General features: G+C 39.6%; 2 protein-coding genes across 2 annotated transcripts in view; one reads left to right on the forward strand and one right to left on the reverse strand.

Moving 5' to 3' along the window:
• TG (thyroglobulin) overlaps positions 1-22,813 on the reverse strand; it is a 186,108-nt gene that overhangs the window by 8,655 nt on the left and 154,640 nt on the right. Inside the window, exons 42-44 of the mRNA XM_075211467.1 lie at positions 15,244-15,408; positions 13,258-13,425; positions 7,805-7,986 (exon numbers count right to left, since the gene is read on the reverse strand). Coding sequence (XP_075067568.1) covers positions 7,805-7,986; positions 13,258-13,425; positions 15,244-15,408 — 515 coding nt within the window. The remainder of the gene's footprint in view (positions 1-7,804; positions 7,987-13,257; positions 13,426-15,243; positions 15,409-22,813) is intronic.
• Positions 20,407-22,813, forward strand: part of SLA (Src like adaptor) — a 45,540-nt gene continuing 43,133 nt past the window's right edge. The window contains exon 1 of the mRNA XM_075211690.1: positions 20,407-20,691. The gene's annotated coding sequence lies outside the window, so the exon portion shown is untranslated. The remainder of the gene's footprint in view (positions 20,692-22,813) is intronic.

The raw sequence follows: 22,813 nt of genomic DNA on the forward strand, positions 1-22,813 counted from the left end.
TGGATCATAATGTTATGAGCTTGTGTTGGTACCCAGTTCTGAGGAATTGTTGGTAGCCTTATTTGGCATACTACACCATAATAGTTTTGCTCTGAGTCCCTAGTGATCTGAACTTCTGGAACCATAAAGACTGGACATCAAGGAGTCTATATAGGATGTCGGGAATCTAATTACAGATAAGCTGTTTATTATTTGTCTTTTGGTACGAGGCCAATTCACTTGTTTGCCACTTTGAGAAGACTAATTGTTGGTCATTTAATACTCTATGCGTGGCGCTTCTCTTCTTTTGTCTTTTAGAATTATTTGAGCACTTGCAAATGAGTGCTTGTTTTTGAGGAGCTGCCTGCTGCGCAAATTTGTATGTTTTTTATATTTATATGGTGTATGAGGTACACACATATATATGTAAATCATTGTCACACATTTTGGTGTTTTTTTAATATTGCACTAAGCGCCTTTTGCTTATTATCTTTCTATATATATATATATATATATATATATATATATATATATATATATATTTATATTGTGTACGAATAGGGTAATGTGACATTCACATTTACTACTAACACTGTCAAGCTGCATCTTGACGCTTTATGCATATGCATTTGTGCACATAACATACACCCAACGAGTGTGTTCTAAATTGGACGTATCTTTAGATACATGGGAATTAACATAGACGCGTAAGAGCCTTTTTTTTTTGTGATATAATTTTCACCACTATGTTTGCAAAGTGCATAAAACTCTAAATGATGCATAGTTAGCCTTGTAGAATGTATGTAAATGCATCAAGAATAAACAAGAATGCACTGTGGTTTTTTTGCAGATATATAAAAATGACCTTTGATGACATGTATTTTTTTTAATTTCTACAATGCATCAGGAGCCCTGCAGTGGCAGTTTATTAATTTTAAATATTTGATATTGCCACAGGTTTCTTGCATCCCAATAGAGCTTATAAAATACAAGTATGAGATATTTAAAACTTAATAATAAGTATGTTCAGATGTCTGCTGTCTCCCCATGGCATAGCCCAAGGCACTGTATAAAGAACAGATATAAAATAATCCACTGTATATGTTTGTACATGATATCAGACATTCCCGTCCGAATTAGCTGTAGAATGTACATTGCTATAAATAGAGGATACTGTACCACGCTTCCTTACCGAATGTCATTGACAAGTAGAAGCAGTTATAAGATTCTGATTACACCTGAAAGCAGCCATTTGAATATTATACATAAATCTACTGACTAGAAAATGTTCTAACATGAGAACCGGACCCACAACTGTCCTGAACCCCCAACTGGCGCGATTTTGCTCCACGGTTGGTTCGCTTGTCCCAACTGGTGGAAAGTAGGGAGGCATGCCTTTGGTGAGCGGCATACCTCCCTACCTACCTCTCTACCTTCCTCCCTATGTGAGCGGCACATGGCAGAGGCAGTTATCTCTGGGCATGGAAATTAAACGATTTTTAAGGGAAGGTGTTGGGGTTGGGGGCAGTCTAGAATTTCAGAAGCGCTAGAGACCTCATAAAGGGTGTGAACACTCTCACTGTGAAGTGGACATTGCCCCCCTTTGGGTGGAGGAATGGCTGTGTCCTGCTTTAGCAATTTTAATTGATGGGACATAAGGTGATATAATGCAAATAACTAGCAGTCTACAACATACAGCTGGACACGTACGGTACCATCTAGACATATAAATTGCGCAAAATGCATACGTATAATACTATATAAAATGACACTGTGCGGAACGGGAAGCAAAATCGAGCCTTGAGGATTGTGTTTGACCATCTTTACCGCTCCACAAAATGGCCTGTTATGTACTGAAACTTGACTTGTGCAAAATTTTCCAATAACTTTGCTAATCTCTACTGTTAAGTGTTTCGTTAACCTGGATAACCTTGGCAGCACTGTGGTTAGCATTGCTACCTAACAGCGCTGGGGTCAAGGGTTCAATTTTGATCAGGGCTCTATCTGTATGGTGTTTGTATGTTCTCTCCGTGTTTGCGTGGGTTTCATCTGGGTGCTCTGGTTTCCTCCCATACTCCAAAGAAATACTGGCAGGTTAATTGGCTTCTGCTGAAATTACTCACAGTGTGTGTGTATGTGTGTGTGTGTGTGTGTGTGTGTGTGTGTGTGTGTGTGTGTGTGTGTGTGTGTGTGTGTGTGTGTGTGTACTTGCATTTATATGCCTGTGGTGACATTGACCTGTCTACACACCAACAATGTGCGGACCTGAGTCGTAGTGGGGAAAAAATTTAGGTCCCCACAAAGCTTCGCAAGTCTAATGAATGCAGGGGACCTTGCTGATTTATCTCAGCATAAAAATCTGGATTGTTCCCGCAAGTTACATTTGTTAGAACAAAAGTGTGCGTCTGTCCAATGCGGAGGGGAGAGTGTGTCAGCATCCCACCACCAGAGGCCAGTATACGGTCCAAATGTATAGCAGGAGCAGGAAGAGAAAATGACTGCAGCCTGCCGGCGCTTTATACACCAAGCGGGTAAAGACACAGTCACATCCCTCTGCTGCTGAAGGTAAAGCGGGGGCAGGGAAGCATGACAGGGCCCACCGGTAGCTTCGACTATAACCCGGAGAGCAGTGGAGATGAGTATGCCCCTGACACTTCGGAGGAGATCGGTTCAGACACCAGCGGTGATGGCCCGTTGCCCACCAGTGCAGCAGAGTGCGGGTACCCAGAGATGTGTGCTATATATGACCATTCTCGACCTTTTGGCAGCGGTGCTTTAAACACAGAGGGTCAGAGAGAGGAAGCGGTGTCTGTCCAAACGTTATCCAGAAACAGTGATGGCTCCGGGGCATATAACAAAAAGCAGTACTCCCTGTACTGTGAGAAGCCCCTCTTAAAAATTGTCCAGCACATGGAGCATGTTCATCCCAATGAGACTGAAGTAGCCTGGGCCCTGAAATTCCCCAAGCACGCGAAAGAAAGGTGCATGCAAATGGCACATCTTTGCAATAGGGGCAAATTTGCACACAACACTGAGACAATGAGGGCAGCCCATGGCGTTCTGGTCCCGTGCAAACTTCCAGACAAAGAGATGGATGCTGAAGGCTTCACACACTGTGTAGCCTGCCAGGACTTGTTTGCAAGGAAATACCTGTGGTGACACATGAAGAGATGTAAGCTAAACCGAAGGGGCAAGAAGCTCACACCTGGCAAGAACAGAGAGCAGTCACTGTGCGCCTTTGCTCAGCCTGTTGCACCTGATATCAGTGATGACTTTTGGAAGCTCTTGAGTGACATGACCCAGGAAGACGTCTTACTCGCAGTCAAAAATAACCGATGCATAATGCAGATGGGACAGCATCTGTTCAACTTGGTCGGATCAGATGTTGGCAGGCACAAGTACATCTGTCAGAAGCTTAGAGAAATGAGCAGGCTACTGCCACAGTCCAGAAGAGCTTCCCCTTTGGAGAGGATGGAAGACTTTACCACCCCATTAAACTTTCTGCAGACGCTTTGAAGCTGTTAACTGGCTATGACGAGGAGACAGGTACATTTAAGACCCCTCGGTGGCACTCAAGGTCGGGCACGGCCTGCAAAAGTAGTGAGCATTGTGGAATGCTGAGCCATGATGGAGGGCTGCACTGCTGCGGTTGCAAACAGACAAAATTTCAGGAAGATATATGAGGTGAGATGGAATGGGTTGATCTCATTGGCTGTCTTGAAAACTTTTAAAGAGTCCAAGTGGAACATGCACTTGTACCTCGATGAGAAGCAGCAAGCCTACCGAAGTGGTCTATCCACCGAGCCTACGGTTAACCACTGGGCACTACTTGCAAAATATACCCTGGCACAGGTGATCTTGTTCAATTGAGGAAGTTTCAAAAATGTTTCTGACTACCTTCTCCTCAGGAGATACTTCAGATCTCCACGAAGATGTGTCCCTAGTGCTTTCCGAGGAAGAGAGGAAGCTCTGCCGGTACTTCACACACATGAGGGAGAAAAGTCCCCATCCTGCTGACACCAGCCATGCAATCTGCAGAGGATCTTCTCGCAGAAAAGCAATAAATGTGGAGTGGATAGCCAAAATATTTACGTGTTTGCCAGACCAGCTGTCTTTTCATACTGCAGAGGCTCTGATTGCATACGACTGTTTGCCCAAGAGTGTGGAGCCAAGCATTCCGACAGGCTGTCTTCCACGAAGCTTCGAAAGCACGTTGCCACTCTCTCGAAGGACCTAAACATAAACGACACAGAACTGGATCAACTGGCAGACTTGCTTGGGTAGGACATTAGGTTGCACCAGCAGTATTACTGCCTCACAGAAGGTACCCTCCAACTCGCCAAGATCAGCAAACTGTTAATGGCTCTCAAGAGTGGGAGATGGCCAAATTCAAAGGCAAGAAATTGGACGAGATGCACATTGATCCAGACGGTAAGTGGAAAATCTGGTGTCTGATGTATACTTTTGATTTTTTCCTTGGTCATTTACATATCTGTTTCTTTTCAGAACCGGTCCAGCTACAGAGCGACATGTCAAATAATGAGCAATCCCCCGTGACAGAGGGACAAATGGGCAAGCGTTTGGTCAATACTTCCACATCAGAAGAGAGGAGGTGTATGGACCTGGCAACACGGGACCAGTGCCCAACCATGGCTTCCGCAGGTGGGTGTACCACACAGTTTTGCTAGGCAGAAGAACTTTGCCTTCTATGTATTTTGCAGAACCATAATGGACCACTCCACTTCCTTTCAGGCTGCAAAGAAGTGCGGAGGAAATCCTGGGACAGAGAGGAGGTCCAGGCTGTGGAGAAACACCTGATGAGGTTTATACAGACATACCGGGTGCCCAGAAAGTGAGACTGTGTTGTGTGTCTCATGGCTGAACCATCCATACTGAAAGATCAGAACTGGTCGGGGGTGAAATTCTACATAAAGAACCGTATAACAGGTTTAAAGAGGGATCAAACTTGTTGAAATGATGCAAAGTGGCTGAAACAGGGCTTCAGCCTCCATGGCTAAGTGTCTGTGTAAGCGGGAGTGCGGATGTCCTCAGACCGCCAGGATACACAAATCTTTCCTTTCCATTGTTATTATTTATTCATTTATACGGGAATGTGGATGTCCTCAGACAGTCAAAATACATGACACGTTCCCCATCGTGCAGTCCGTGTCAGTACTATGCAAAGTCAAAGTGTCAATCTCATGTAATAACTCTGGTGACAAACCGCTCCTACACCTACCCCTATCATTGTTCTGTCGTCAGGGCATTAGGAAAAGGGTGTCCCTATACGCCATGTCCCAGACATGGGTCCTGACGATGCAATAAAAACAAAAACAAGTGTGTGTGTGTGTGTGTGTGTGTGTGTGTGTGTGTGTGTGTCTATACAGTAAGGAATATAGATGGCAAGCTGTACTATGGTAGGGACTGATGTGATCTTCCTAGGGAACAGACAAGATGGAATCACGCACATCCGGCTAAGACTCCAAAATCTGAAGTGTCATCTGATTTACAGCGGCCTGCTGCCTACTGTATTGTAGATTAAATGAGATTAGCAGTGAACATGAGAGGCAGGTAGTGGCGGAACTACCATTGGTGCAGAAGCTGCGGTGCACTGGGGCCATGGAGATAATGGGGCCCACTGCATGGCAGATGCAGATGGTCAGGGGCCCTGATTCCCTCCTCCCCGCCTCTCTGCACTTTCTATCAATTCATTAGGGGTACTCCATAAAAACAAAATATAGACATCTGAACAGGTCCTTAAAAAAGTCTTTGCTGGAACGACTATATCATTATATTATTTTAAAACTTTATTTTAGTTATTATTAATTTAGTAATTTTTATATGAGTCCTTTTTATGGTCATTCTTTATTCTCTTCAGAGGGAATCATTTCCTAGTTTGTAAATGTATCTTGATTCATGCAGCAATTTATTATGTTCTTAACAAAACCACACCCACTATGCTCATTAGCATAAAAGGAGGCGGAGGTGCCTGAAAAGCTGGACTTATAACATTACAGAATAAAGAGTACAGAAAGGACAATCCTAAAGATAAGTTAGGCAAATCTTTTATAAGACAATCCTTATGTTTCTATGCAATGATATCTAAGAATGAATTAATTCTAGTGTCATACCAGTAGAGATTAAGAAATACCCTGAATGTCCCAGTGGTATTATTTTGAGAAAATTTGCATAAAACATCCGGCCCTCTGTGGTTAGAGATCTGCTCAGCCTCTCACTTTATTGGCACTCTACTAAAGTTTGGCATGTTCTGTCTGGTGACAGAGCTACAGGGAGAGCCCTGGTCTATGAAAGCAGAACTAATGACCGTGGAATATAAACAAGAAACAACTCCGACTCTGCATGTTTGAAAACTTGCACAAGATATTGAAACGTTTATGTGAGATGGGAACCAGGATCCTCGATTCAAGGCCAAATCTTCACAGATGCAGTGTGTTAGCAAAATGAACCATAAACTAACAATAAATGGACAACTGTGGAGTCTTTAAAACAATGAATTACTGTAATTACACCAAACACTCCCTAAAGCTACAGTGACCGGTGTTATATTTCTTTACTAGAAGACATGTTGATCATCTGCTCGCTGATGTCTATTGTATTAGAAAGGAAATGCCAGAAGGAACAGGGGGATAAAGAATGGTAACTACATTAACAAAATTAAGAGATGGCAGAATAAATGGCAAGCATGGTATACAGTATAAAATTTGAGCACAATATTTTTATCAGGGTGGATCAACCATTGGCCGCACCAGGAGATTTTCCAGTTGCCTGGCACCCAACATGACATGAGGACTCCTCAAGCATTTTTTCAAAGCTTGTTTTTGTCCGAATTTGAAAGGTGTGGAGCCAGTGTTTATTAGGGATGGCCCAGATTTATAGGGGTCCGTTTCCTGCTTTGGTGTACGTACCCTCCCCAGGGATCAGCCACCGTATTGTATGTGCTGTGCAGACCACTTATCTCTCTGATCCATTCCTCCAATTCACGCTCTTCACTTCCTTTTTTCTCTCAACTTCTTTTCCGCCCCCCCACACCCGGTACCATACCATTGCCCTCACATGACACCTGCTCAGTGGAGAAGGGAGCTCTGAATTTTAGTCCAGATCATAGTTGGCGGTACGCAGGTCTCATTCTAAGAACCCCTCTCAGTCTTCAAACACAGAATAGAACCCCATGTAATAAAAATCACTCAGGACTAGAGATGTCCGAACTGATCTCAAACTCTTTCTTGAAGCTGTTCGTTGAAATGGCTTTAAAAATCCAAAAAGTCACGGGAACTTCTCGAAATTTAGATTGATTTAAAAAAATGTACCATCTTAGAGCTGGTAAGCACACGATCGAGCTTAAATTGAGACATTTTAATGGTTTTTAAATGGTAAACGTCAAAAATCTGGACATTGTGTTCGCTGTTCGAATTAGCAAAAAATTTTAAAATCTCTTTTCACTTTTTAAAACATGAACTAAATAGTATTTAAAAAGAAAATTATTTAAAAACAAAATTTTTTACGTAATCCTCAAATGTGAATGACGAAAACAAGCTAAACATTTTGAAGCACAAAATTGGATCAGACATATGGCCAACGAGTCAATGAAAATTTGAGTCTCGAACTGGTTAAAAAATTTTAAGTAACTCAATTCATGACCAACCAAGACATTTTGTGATGCAAATGCAAGCAAGCTTCGTAAATGAGTCTGTACTTTATGTGAGATATTGGTAGGATGATACTATTAGAAATAAACTTTGGTTTTTAAATCTAGATGAAGTTTCATAGGTCATTACAGCAACCTGTCATAGAAAATGTAACTTACCGGGTAGAATTTTCCAAAGCTCTAGAGAAACCAGAATAGTCCTCGGTGGAATGTTGTAGAGAGTAGAACCAGACAGCAGCGTCCTGAACCAGCTTGTTCATCTCCTCTCCCCCTAGGGAGTTCTGGAGCGCCTGGTAAAAAGCCATTTTGCTCTCACCTCTTCCTTGACTTTCTTCAAACCTCTAATGGAATAAAAGACATTTTTAACATAGTTTAAGCATGATCTAAATTATTAAGAGAAGTTCAAACACAAGGTTATCAAAACATGTCATCCACAAAGGCTCTGCTTTCAAAACTCTCAACTCTTATCACGCTGGGTGCAATATATAAAGAGTGTTCACTACCTTAACCAAACATCACACACTGTTTTCCCCTATCCTGATTTAATGTCATACCAAATGGTTATATACTACAGCTTAGTACTGTCATGAAACTCAAGTGATATAAACTTACTTTACAAAATGTATAAATAGAGAAAATATTAGTTTTCAAACTAAATGCTGCATCAAAATGTTATTGTTAAATTAAAGGAATATTTATTATTTTTATTATTAATATTATTTTTATTATTATTATGATTAATTACAATAATAATAATAATAACAACAACAATAATAGTAATAATTTGACTAGGCACAATTATTATTTACACTCTAGTGAATAAAGAATATAAACATTTATTACATTCCAGATTATAAAAAAACAAAACATAAAAAAGCTGTATTCTGTTACTGCATATTCTCTCTTTTAATTGAATTACACAAGTTTTCATGCTGCATTAACTAAAAAACGGTCGCTATAGCAATTAAAAACCTGCGTGTAATTTTTATTTTTTTTTACGCTGCAGGAAAAAAAAAAAGCTTGCGGTCAATTGAATACCCCCTACTAGTCTTTGAAGTTTTTGACATGAGTACAGGCCACCTTTGGCTATCATCATTATTTATTTATATAGCGACAGCAAATTAGGCATCGCTTTACAATTGGGTATCTACTTGTCTAAACATCTACTGATGCTTCTGCACATCTAATGACATTGGATTGTTATTAAATTTAAATGTCATTAAAAAAAATGTTGTTTAATTTATCTAATGTGCTTACTTCAGTTTTTTTAAATACAGATATCACTGAATGACTCTTTAAAAATTGATAAGTATTGAAAAATAGAAAAGATTAAATAATTTAGCGTTTTTGGGGGAGTGTGCAACACTCACACGCAAACACCCAGTTTTTTCAAAATTAATCCATATGTCACTGCCCTACACAAGATTACTTTCACTAGAAAACTTAAAATTTTAAAAGAAATAAATCTATTTGGCTTTTGGATTCTGCTGCAAATAGTCATTTAGCAAAATCACACTGTTTTCCTACTCTAAATATACTACTTAGTTCAGAATGATATCTAACTCAGTCTATATACTAGTACTATTATATATACATTGATAACAACCAGTACCCACGAGTCTAAACTCTCTGAAAGATTGAAATTAAAAGCAATTGATCTGCAAACTATTCCTGCTGACTGATCTCTACAGAACTGCTTTACAATAATCACATTCTATTGCTTTCTATGTCCCTCTTTCACCCTGAATGCTATTTTCAGAGCAGAGCTCCGCAGCTAATCTCCTCCCTACACGCAGCCTGTCGTAATATGGCACTCGATAAAACGAGGGAGGGCTATATATAGAAGATATCAATCCAAAACACTTTCGAGTTTTGCATCGATATTTTCCAGGAAAGTACATTTTGCCTCGTTTTGAGATCCCATTATTTTTTGAGCGAAACTGAGTCATGACTTGGTTTCACCTGTAACCTCAAAACTCAGATCTGTCAGATTTCTCCGAATCAGAACCGCTCATCTGTAATTTATTTATGTAAATAATGTAAAACAATATTTCTGTAAATCATTATACTGTAAAGAGTTGTTCTTTTAGTTTATGTTACAATTTTTTTGATGCGTTCTATCTGTTCCACCTACGTATGGCAAGTACCGTTTAGATAGATCGAAACATATCATGAGATCCACTTGGATTTGAATACGGTCGGAAATACGCACACGTTCCATGCTTTTTTTTTTATAATGCAACTTACAGCAGACCCATAGGGTATTCACTGATGTTAAGCAGCACCTAAAATTGTTCAGTATTTAGCATAGTGATTGGAGGCAGTGCGGAAAATTGCATATGACAATAAACTAAGCCAATTTTCTGCAAAAAAAATGCTGAAAAACTCACCTGTGCTCCACTACAACAAGGTATTACTGTAAAACTAGAAGTATGTGGGCTGATATGGTCTTCCTATGCCAACCAATACTTCTATATTACCTGAAGATTATGTTAGAGGATTGGATATAGGACAACATTTTATGCTAAATGCCCACAAGAAAAAGTATATCAGTAACATTGTAACATTGTAGAACAATAAACTCCATGGGAATCTTGCGCTGCAGAGATTGGACAGACGTGTTATCGTGACGTATGTAACAATCTTGCTCTAATAAGCGGCAGAACAAAGTAACAGTACTGACAACGGGAATTCCTTCACCACTCGATACAGTAAATGATGCTGTATCAATATGTGACACAAGTTGTTCTCAGCTTAAAAGCATCTACATTCATCAAATACAAAATATACATGTACTGTATACCACGTGCAGGAAGGAACAGGATGTACAGACCACAAGGGGAAATGGCAACGTTTGTTGATGCCATTTGACCCAAATGCCACAGAGATGGATGGATGTCAGTATAATAATTTTTTTCTATATAATATGGAGGAGATATGAGTGAGCTTAAATCATACATACACATGGAAGCCGTACAACTCACTTGGGAAAATATATACAAATAAATAAATACAGGTGAATAGTAGAACAAAAGGATATATATATATATATATATATATATATATATATATATATATATATATAATATGATATAAAGAGCTCAAGGGTAATTATAATATATCTCCATTTAAAAATGGCGGACACCAGCAATGAAGGGGTGATATGAAATTTAGCCGGCACATACCCCTAACATGAGACTCTGCACCAACACCACAAACTGGACTGCAAATGGTTTCAAATTGACACACAGGATTTTTAATGCCAATTACATTCAGTAATAACATTAGTGCAGTCAAAAATCCCAGAAATTATGCTGCAATGCAAATTCACAACTCACAAAGGGCCTGAGTCAGTAAGAAACGGATCTGCTGATTTTGTGTTTATCGTCCGCAAAATCACTCCGCGCAAGCTCAGAACCAGACAATAGGCAACAGAACCCAGCCACGTCTAAGACATGTTTGAGCGCAAACGACACTCACTAAAGCCTACGATTTCGGGAGAAAACAAGATGAGCAATGGGCGAATACATGTAGTCAATATACAATAAGGCCATTCCCGCGCAGCCACGTCCATGGCAGATTTGGGGGGACACAGACATACGCTGGTTTTCTGCCGTATCTCTTGCACCAGCTAGAGGTCTAGTCTAAGTCATGAATCCTACTTAATAAAAAATATATGAAAGAAAATGTAAGTAGTTTTTTTCATTGAATATATACTACTATCATTATCCTGAGATGGTGATAGCAAAAGGAGGATTGCAACGATACATGTACTGCCATGGCCATAAATCCTAAATATAATAATTTTATTATTATTACTTAAAGGTGTAAGCTTGGGGAAAGACTTACAGACATGCTTAAGAGTAATTATACAGTGGACAGAAAAGAAGTGACGGAAAAGAAAAGCGGACTTGGAGTGATAGAAATTTGTCGGGCAGTGTAATTATATGTGATGGGGAGGGGTTGGTGAGCTTAAACTTGAGATGTGAACATGATTCACAAATAGTTTTATAAGAAAGTGAACTATCTGCTCATATCTGTGGCAGTTTTCAGTCTGCATACAGGAAACATATGACTTTGATCAGAAGGCTACGTGGTCTTCTTGAGACTAGAACTTAGGATCAGGAAGTTCTCTTGAATCTGATTGGTCATGGAGTTGGCTTAAGGCAGAGGAACGACGACTTTTACTTTGATTCCAAGCTTCAAATTGGCCCTCTGGACTCGGAGTTTCTCTACTTCCACTATAAATTCCATAATGTGGAAGTGTAATTGATCATTTAAAATTATTTTGTTTTTAGCTGCAATGTTTTTTGAGACTTCAGCCTGCTAATTTACCATGGCCCTTAATTTCTAACCTAGTTACCTTTACCTAGTACACCCACTTTACCGTATCTAGAGCCTACAGTGAATGTCTTTGACTAAAAATAGAAAATAGCAAGTGCAGGGGTGTGTGAGAATTATTATATTTTATGTAGAAAGTAATAATCACATTCTGTGCAGTACAAATAAATTTACAACTAGTGATAAACAGATGTAAACTAACTTACATTCAAAAACTAGTAGAAGTGGTAGTAACTTGACCGTCGGATCTTAGAGTCTAAACAGATAGGCAACATAGACACAGGGAGAGTTTGGGATGTGTGGTATAAGAGAAGGGATTATATGAGATTTAAAAGGATTCAGGATACAGGCAATAGGTCTTTTTATCAGAATGGGGCTTAGGAAGTTGAGAGAATGTCTAATAGGACAAAGTAAAGGATTCCACAGAATATTCTAAAAGGCATAGGTAAGAAGTTGATGAGGAACAAAGCTGGGGATCACTGTTGGAGCACAGTGGACAAGCAGGAGTGTATTTTGGAGACCTGGCCAGCCATGTAACGAGTAGTAGAGGGATGGAGAGTTTTGTAAGTAAGAGGATTAGAGAGGCTATGAGTAGCCAATGAAAGGTTTGACATAGAGTGTAAGGAGATATGGAACAGCTAGAGGTTTGAATGAGTCTGGTGGTCGCTTGAAGACAGAATGGAGATAAGGAATACTTTGGAATGGGCGTCTCATAAAAAATAGGTAGTAATAAATAGTAGTAATAATTTGTGGTGCTGTGACCAGCCACTAATTCTATTGTTAGAATATATTTTTTTTTGTATATGTTAAATTACTGTGGAAAATTATGAGAGAGTGAATTAGCTGTTTAGAGAAATCCTTTTGTAAGGAAGTGGTATATTCTATCAGTACTGAGAAAGTTACAGTGACAGGATGCACAGACTGCGGTCAGCAAAGAACAGGACCAAGACCAGATGACGCCAAGAAAGCGTGTATGGCGTTACAGTGACATTGTGAAATATCCGTGAATATTCAAGGAGGGGTGTATAGAGCTGGAGGGACGAATATGAGCTGTATATGAACTAGATTTAGCTTGCAATGTCTTTGACAAGAAGATGAATAAAGCGAATATGCATACATGTAGGATCCAGGGCTGGTGGCTTCAAAAGAAGGTGGAACTGGGCCGGAGGATGTCCCAGTCAATGTGGACACTTAATGATTCATTAGAAGAAATTTCAATAATATGACACTGCCTATATACAGTAAATATTTTCAGGAGAAGGTTTCATTACCTTAATGGCCTTAGCTCTGCTGATCAGTCCGTCATGCTCGGAACTTCCAATAAACAAGTCAATGTTCTGGAATGTCGTCTGTTGCAATAGTCTTGAAGGTATATCCCGCAGATAGATACTATCCACAACAGGTCCCCATGTTTGAAAAGGTCCACGTAGAGCCAGAAGCTGCATAAAAAGCACGATAGTATGCACAATATTTAATGTATGTATAAGTTGTTAGGTAAATTTTAAATGGGGGTTGGAGAACGCGCCCTCATCTTAATGGACAATGAGGCTGATTTAGATCTATATGGGCACAGATCACAGTAGATGTTTGGGTATCTTAACACCTTCCTCATCAGTGACACTGTTATCCAGTTCACAAGGGACGGCTAGTTTCAAATTGAAGCTATCCATAAAATAAGAACAATATGTTAGGTAAACCAATGGAAAATGAAAAACTGGAGAAATTAAGAAATTTATTTGCCTTATTATTCACGAACAGATTCAATTGGCCACCACGTTCCTGAGAACATCGCGGTCGCGCTTTATTACCGTTTATACGGTAAAAACTAACGCTTACTTTCGCTCGCGCCTCTATGGAGCAGGAATAAAAGTAAGCGTTAGTTTCACTAAAAAAAAATCACTGTGTATGATAAGGAATAACGCATCACGCACTCTAGATCAATGATAGTCAGCTTAGACCTCCGGGTACCATTATTCTAAAGAGGTGGTTTACCATGGAATATATAGGATGTCTGACTATCAGATTGGTAATTTACTCAGAGATCCCCTGCACCAGTTCCGCAAGGAAACTAGAAGTCACTAAAGATTTACATGAGCTATCTATAAGTATATGGGCAGCACGGTGGCTAAGTGGTTAGCACTTCTGCCTCACAGCACTGGGGTCATGAGTTCAATTCCAGAGCATGACCTTATATGTGTGGAGTTTGTATGTTCTCCCTGTTTTGCGTGGGTTTCCTCCGGGTGCTCCAGTTTCCTCCCACACTCCAAAAACATACTGGTAGGTTAATTGGCTGCTATCAAAATTGACCTTAGTCTGTGTGTATGTGTGTTAGGGAATTTAGACTGTAAGCTCCAATGGGGAAGGGACTGATGTGAGTGAGTTCTCTGTACAGCCCTGCAGAATCAGTGGAGCTATATAAATAAATGGTGATGATATGGTATATGCATAAGGATCTGTCCTTAAAGATAAAATATATATAATATATTTACTATTTTTTTTAACAAACAGTTGCTGTTTTATGAATGTTATTGTCATCTGCAATATCTGCTTAAATGATTGACATTTTGCTATTTATTACAAACATTGATAATTACTCTATTATCCAATTAATGAACCTGTTCATCAATCAATTTTCTAGGTGGGCTATGTAAGTGTGCTGTGTTCGTAATTTGTTTGCATTGAACGAAGCCAGTCACTAATGGCTGTTTATTATTGGTGGCAGATAATGTTTCTGCTTAACAATAGCCACATACACTATAATAATATAACAATATTATGTATGATTATTTTACTATTATTTGACTATTATGACTATTGGATGATATGATATGGATGAGTATTTTAATATGAACTGATTGCAAGTATTTTGCACGAACTATTATTATCAATCAGTTAGATTGGGGATCCTTTGCACCTAATCGATCACTTTACAGTGGGAATAATGGAGTTAGTGATTAAATGACATGGTCATAGTTTAATTAATTGGCACACCTATTGTAAACTGAACCACAACAAAGTCCTTTATTTTAAGGATTCACACAACCTGAAAGTTCCTCATCTTAATTCATTCATATAAAGCAGGTCTGGCCAACCTGCAGCTCTTCAGATACCTGGCGGTGCATGTTGGATCTAGAAAACCACAGGTTGGCTGGGCCTGATCTAAAGCGTAAATTTCTTTAGAAATGAACGCGACATCCGCGCCCGCACTAAAATGTGCACTTCCAGCAGCGACTGATTAGTGTAAAGGATTGGCAAACCTTGGTCTGTGCTGTATTGAGAGTGTTGGCATCTACTTTGCGCAAGCATTCCAAAGTATCCTCATTTCCCGAAGATAAACATCCCACTTCTGACGCCAAAAACTTGGCTTGCTCTTGGGCTCTTCTCTCACTTACGATCAGCATTGGAGAAAAGGCAGAACCACCCTAGGAATAAAATACAGATTAGCATTAAAAGTACAATATATGTACATTTAAAAATGTCAAGAAAAGATTTTCAAATAATAAAGCTGCCTCCCAGGATTCCATATAAATCACACTGGTATATAATAAATAGAACAGTGAAAAGTCTTTAAAGTAAATCTAGTCCCTACACACAGTGGGGGTGGCCATTATATGTGCAGAAACAATACTTCTTAGACTGTTAATTCCCTAGAAACCTGTCAAATTACTTGGCACCATGTGTCTCAGGAACATTCCAAATGAAGTGAAAGGCACCTTTGTTTCGGATATTTGTTTATCACACAAAATGTCTGCCTCTATTGTGTGTTAGAGAGAGGTGTATTTAAGGGAGAGGAAAGGCTAGCATGAACTCTGCTAAAAAAAATATAATCAGCTAGTACAAAACAAATCTTTAAACAAACAATATGCTGAAAGTATCACTGAGGGTTAAAATGTATTTTAAAAATTGTTATAAGATAAATATACAGGTACTCCCTTGTCTGTTTAAAGGTTTCTGATTAGTAATGACAAACAAGAATTCAACTTTTTGCCATAACACACTCCTAACCCTTTGAATAGTTTCAATGAGGCTATCTCTGTAGTGCTTCATTTACTTAACAGAACACCAATCCTACCATAGGCAAACCGAGGGGGGGTTTCCTAGTGCCTGGAAAATCCCCCTCCAAGTCTGGGGCACTGTATAATTGAGGTGGCTGGACCCTGCCCCCGTTTCACACGGCTCTGCTCGAAAAGAGAGAGCTGCGTGCACCTAACAGTAGTGCACGTAGCATTGCCCACGTATATTATGGGGATAGGGAGAGTTGGAGAGCAGCCAAGCATTGTCTAATATTATAGCTATGCTCCCATGCATGCTGGTCACGCCCACTGGCGGCGAGGTGTGGAAACCTCCCTCTGCAAATCCTGCGTTTGCCCCTGCCTACACTAATGAGCCCTAAAAACATTGAAACCATCTATCTACAGAAGGGATCCTGTAACAGCACTGGCCCACGCCATGCTCTGAATATCCAGTGGGTAAAGCAGTGTAATAGTAATTTCACAGAAATCATCATTTAGACTGTAAGCCCCAATGGGGCAGGGACTGATGTGAGTGAGTTCTCTGTACAGCGCTGCGGAATTAGTGGCGCTATATAAATAAATGGTGATGATGATGATGTTCAACAAATTTCGAATCCCATCTGGACACTTATCCGGCCTTAAAGAAAACAATGGATATCAGAAGTTTGCCAACTTATATTTTCTTTTAGATGCCAAAATAAAGTAAAATGGTTTAAGGAGTTCTGTTAATTGGATGTCTCAAGAGTCCCTTATAGAACGTACTATGGCAAATTAAATGTCAACCTTAGTTGGGTGTTTACCTTGCTAATCCTCTTCCTTTTTTGGAAGGGGTTGGAAGAAGTGTGGCAAAATAGGCATAGTGCATTAGAGATTTCTAGTGGGAAAACCAAAAATCACCAGAGATCAGAGAGGTGAACAGTTCCTAGTGGACTGATAAACAGGATTAGGGCCTGATTAAGTTTTCAGGCCGTCCTAGGCCAATACGCTTTTAGCACCCCTGGTCTTCCAGGCCAGGCTTATATGCAGTATGGAAAATCGAACTCGTCCTTAATTTATAATTGATTTCCCTTCATCTCCCCACAATCTTCCTGTTCCCGTATTTTCGAAACTCAGCTCCACTCGAAAAGTTTTTTCACCGCAATCTCAGAACTGAATAGCAGAACGGAGGAATGAACAAGCGCGACTGAGAGTGAAGATGTGAAGCGGGAGGGGTCTGCCACGCCTGTTGCCATCTTTGTCCCTTCTACTTGCTTATCCTCAAGCGCCCGCCAAGGATGACTCACTGTCTTCAGCCTTTAGAACCTCACTAAATATTTCTATCATGTTTTCTCTTTACTTTGGAGAACAACTATTCTCTTATATTTTAAAACAAATTTCAGCTTACACCTCTCCCTGTCACAATGTTTCACCCCCAAAACATTTTGCTTCCCCCCAAAAGCCTCTCGCCCTAGGCTGCAGCCTAGTCATGACTTCAGATAGTCAGGCCCTTGTAATGAATATTGAGTCACACTACACAATGGCTGCTTCCACTGAACTGGTAGACCTTACTAAACAACAGCTTACAAAAACCAAACCAAACAAAATACACAGGAGACAGGACATCGCAATAAAACAATACCGACAAAATATGTATAAATTCTGAAGAAGGCATACATTTACAGTCAGTTTCACAACATATTAAAAAGAAAATGTATCTTCCTCTGAACAGGTTTTATGTAACAGTACAGAAACTAGTTGTGCACAAGTCAAGTCTTGCAAAAAAGTTTGCAAAATAATTTTTTCTTGTTTTATCAAAAACAGCTATTTCCCCATCCAACTGCAAATTTAGATAATAGTATTTCAGGAAGTATTTTTTTTCTTCATATCTAGACACACAGTAGGAAGAGAAATGCGGTTCTGCTATGTTCACATCAGTAACATGGTTTTGTTAAGTATGTTAATTACTGGACACGAAAGGAGCTAAATAAAGTCTTTTGGTCACCAGAAACCTCACCTCTGCTAGTTATTGTGAATAACATCTGTCTGCCTGCACAATTCTCTGTAATGGGTGCATCCAAATATATTTGTTTTTAAAGACAACATATAGTTTGGTTGCAATCTGCCCATCATTTTTAGGAATGCCTAAAATGACTTTTAAATAATGTGAAGGTTTCCACTGCAGCACTTTTGTTCTCGCAGTTTTCAGTACTAAGATTATGAATGAATATACGATCTGACATTAACACTTCTCTTGCTATGTACGCTGTCGTTAGGGCATCCTGTCTGAACCATTTCTTGTGTCCTGTAATTCTTAATATCTGTTGTTATTGTGTATTCCTAAGCAACTGCCCACTTGGTTCTCCGGTTCCGTACACTGGATACAATACTTAGAATCCGCTGTACCTTAGAATGTTACATCAGTTATCATTCTCTGTTTTACTCTGTGTATAAGAAAAGGCACAGTGCCAAGCTGTGCGTTATGTACGCTGTATGCAATAATTCTCTGTATCCGTTTCTATTATGCAGATTGTGCAAGTTAAGTCATACTTACCAACTTTCTGTTGGTCAAATCCGGGAGCCTGCGGAGGAGGTGGGCGTAATGGGGGGCGGGGCTCCAAAATGGCGTCATTTTGGACCCGCCACCCATGACGTGATGACGCAAAACGCGTCATTTGACAGTGGGGGGCGGGGCCAAATGGGAAACCGGGAACCGCGGCATTTGGGACTAACTTCTGCCCACTTCGCAAAATACGGGAGTCTCCCGGACATTCTGGGAGAGTTGGCAAGTATGAGTTAAGTTTTTAAAGGGACACCACGATCACAATTGTGCTTCACTTACATTTATGTACAAACATGAAAATAAGGTTGGATGCTTTCTCTACAGACAACAATTTCACCTAAAAGTCTCAATGGTGAAGCTGCAGTAGTCACCTCTATAGTACTATATGTTATCTTTCACTATGCTATTGCCAACAGTGACCCCTTGATGTATAGGGCGAAGTATATTTACACAGATAATCTCCCAGAAGCCACCTCTCTAGTTAAATTTTATGGCACCACAACTCTGTGTTCCAGTTCTCTCTCCCTCTCTCCCAGGGGTGCCCAACTCCACCAAAGTAATCACTAAAACATGGGCAAAACCTTCCCTACATCCTTATTATAATAACGTTTTAACCAGAACAGATAAAGAGGTGAGAAGGCCCTGCTCGCAAGCTTACAATCTATGGGACGATGAGAGTTTGATACATGAGGTTAAGTCTACATTTTGCATTTCAGTCCAGCCAGACTGCAAAGGTAAAAATGATTCGTAAGCTAAATGATCCCGTCACACAACAATGTTGGTCAGGGGGTAGCTGTCTTGTGTGAAATTGTGTAACGGGTGGTAACACAGTGAGGTTAAGAGGGTGGTTGAGGAATATTATAAGCTTGTCTGAAGAGGTGAATTTTCAGAGAACGCTTGAAAGTTTGTAGACCAGAGGAGAGTCTTATTGTGCGATGGAGAGAACTCCATACAGTGGCTGCAGCCCGAAAAAAGTCCTGTAACCGGGAATGGGAGGATGTGATGAGAGTGGACAAACATTTACTGAATGTGTGGGGGCCAGAAGCGTCACCCCCCTCCTGCACTGATCTTGAACCTGAGTGCTATCGTTGCAAGTTGCCCCATTCAAAAGTAATCAACAACTTTTACCAGCGTCTCTCGAGAGGTTTTAGTCGTCAACCAAATAAATCCTATAGGCAGCAATTGCTACAGTGACATCTACAGGAGAGAAGCAGGGACTGCATTTCGTTAAAAATCATTAAAACTCAAACTGAGAAGGAGCAAATCAATCAATAAAATTACAACAGTTCATTATTATCTAATAAAACAAATGGCAGAGATAAATTCTATTTCACTTTTTACAACCTATGGCCTTATGCGACTAATTTACTACTTTATCTTTCCAGCTTCCTTCTGTATTTTCATCCAAACCTTAATTGTGTATCATGCAGGCAGAGATCATTTCCTTGCCCTTTTCAGTGTGCACTCTCAATGAATTTCCCATACATTCAGTAGGATTCAAACTGATGTACCTTACGCAAATTTATAAGTAACAAAGTTCAAACATCCGACTTGTTTGAAGATAATCTTCCTTTAACATATGTGGTAATCATTCAAGTTGTTATTCCCGATGTCACTCATATTGCCCAACAAATAGAATACAAGACAATTTGTACCATTCTCAGATATGACAGCGTACAAAGTTACCCACATCCTGAGAGATGTATAAGTCAACATTTTCAGATAACAGTGACTTCAAGTTAACGTAAAGTACTTTCAGCCACATAATTATTAGTTCTAGTATTATTATTAGTATTAATAATATCCTTTATTTATAGGGGGCCACAAGGGGTCCACAGAGCTGTACAGAGCGCATAGACCAAAACAATACATAGCATTAAAGGACAAAACAATAAACACATAGAAGATCAAATAACAATACAGATATGAATACCCACACATGGCAATAATACAAGGGTATCCCAGGCCACTAAAAACTATAAAAGAGAAGGAGAATTGGTGGGGGAATGAACCAGAGCCAGCTGCATCTATGCCCAGGCGTGTGAGTGCAACTACCAGAGCCAGTGATTGAGGGAGAAGTGGAGCCCAAGGGCATGGTGCCCAGGTTTTGGTACAGAATGAAGCTGGCGAGCGGAAGGCAAGGGTAACTAGAGGTAAGCGGGTACTGACACATAATGGTTTCAAAACAACATCTCCCAAAGGGGGATATTAATTCAATTATTGTAAGTGGTAGAGTCATTCTCTGCTTTGTTGTTGTTGTCATTTCCATAACCACTAATTCTACTTTTCTCTCACAGTCCTTGCTAGAAGGACTTGTGTCTTTAAGAATGGCAGCATGGCGTCTTAGAATTAATCCAATTTCAATAAGACAACTGAGCTTTCAATCTACAGAGAAAAACTCTACGATGGGACTACAATATTTTTAAACGAAAACAATTTAAACTCCAGGCATCGATGCTCTATCCAAATTTTCAAAATTGATTCATGTATAGGATACACTGATTTATCATCATCATCATCATCATCATTTATTTATATAGCGCCACTAATTCCGCAGCGCTGTACAGAGAACTCACTCACATCAGTCCCTGCCCCATTGGAGCTTACAGTCTAAATTCCCTAATATAGACACACACACACACACACACACACACACAGGAGGGAGACAGACACTAGGATCAATTTTTGATAGCAGCCAATTAACCTTCCAGTATGTTTTTTGGATTTATATAATTTCTACAGTATGGACTATTGCTAACTTAGAGCTGCAGTAATGATGTCTCTAAAGCCTCGTGCACACGCGCACTTCAAAGCATTTAAAGCATTTAACACATGGTTTCACAGCTTATTAAATGTACTTTGCTGCTGATAGTTCAAGAAACAAACAGACCTGTACACATACACACATTCTCACAAGCGTTCGCTTTACGCCAGTTTTGATGTTGTCTGCAGCATTCAGAAGAGTTCATGCTTGGTAACTTATAATGAAGATTTGAGGTGCATACATGTTGTTTAAAGAGCGTCAGATAAGTACATACCAAACTGACTTCTTATTTGGGCAATGCACCTATCTGTCCAAAAGCGTATTTCAAGGTTTACCCCCACCTCCCAGTTCTTGGAATTTCCCCAGTAAAATAGGAAAGCACCTAAATTTGAAGATTTGCTGATCCAACTGAAAATGCACATTGTGGAATGCACAGTGGTTAGCATTGCTGCCTCCCAATGCAGGGGACATGGTTTTGATTCCTGCTGGTGCGTGGAGTGTGAGTGCAGAGTGTGTGTGCAGTGGTGAATTTAGACGGTATGTTCCAATGTGGTGTGACTGATGTGAATGATTACTGAGAAACATGGGGGTGTTATATAAATCAATAATAATAATAATAATTGTGCAAAAATTAAAACGGTCACTTCAAATGAAACATCGTACATCCATTCAAAAGTCACCATCTTGGGTAACAAATACATGAACTTACCTATAAAAATGGACATTTGCACTGGACTTTTACACTTTTGTAAATCACACTTGGATTGTGTGATAGACTTTCTGAGAAATATGGCACAGTACAGTTATTTTCTGAGCAAGCAGAGTTTTTCTGACATTCAGTGAGAGGCAAGACACCTTTCTCAGGAACATACCAAAGTATTATGTTTGGGTTTACTGTCGCCAGATTTGTCAACAAACTGACCATGTGAATGGCCTTCTTAGAAAGAGATTGCCCAGCACTCGGCCTGGTGAGAAGATCGGCCTTTATCTGTAATACCCCAGTCAAACACTGATCAATTCCCTTTAATTTAGCTACATTGCTTGAGGCGTTAAATGTTATTTTATTAAGCAGCTTTCATAAATCACTGTTTTGGAAAAAATAATTAAAATTGACTTTTCTGACAATTAAGCACCTGTAAATTTAAGAAACTTGGGCTTTCCCTCAGGGGTACTTTAGTCAGAAGCTACTCAGTGATTCACCCTAATTAGTTACATAAATGATCATCTACCACAAGGCTTCATTTCTCAGTCACTCACTTTCTCTAGATATTTAAGAATAAACATGTACGTTCTTATCTATTGTGCCACAAAATAAATCTGTGTTACAAATTTGTAAAACAAAAAATGACTCCAGATGCACAAAATCCCTCTTTTGTTGTCGCAGATCAAAATAGTTTGACATGCGTTAACAAAAATAATTTTGAACTGCAAAATCAATTTTCTGAGTCACAAAATGAATTTGTGTGCCTCGAAATCTTTGCATGTCACAAAATAGTTTTTAAAACAGAAAA

The sequence above is a fragment of the Mixophyes fleayi genome, chromosome 5 (genome assembly GCF_038048845.1).
Source record: "Mixophyes fleayi isolate aMixFle1 chromosome 5, aMixFle1.hap1, whole genome shotgun sequence".
NCBI lineage: Eukaryota > Metazoa > Chordata > Amphibia > Anura > Limnodynastidae > Mixophyes > Mixophyes fleayi.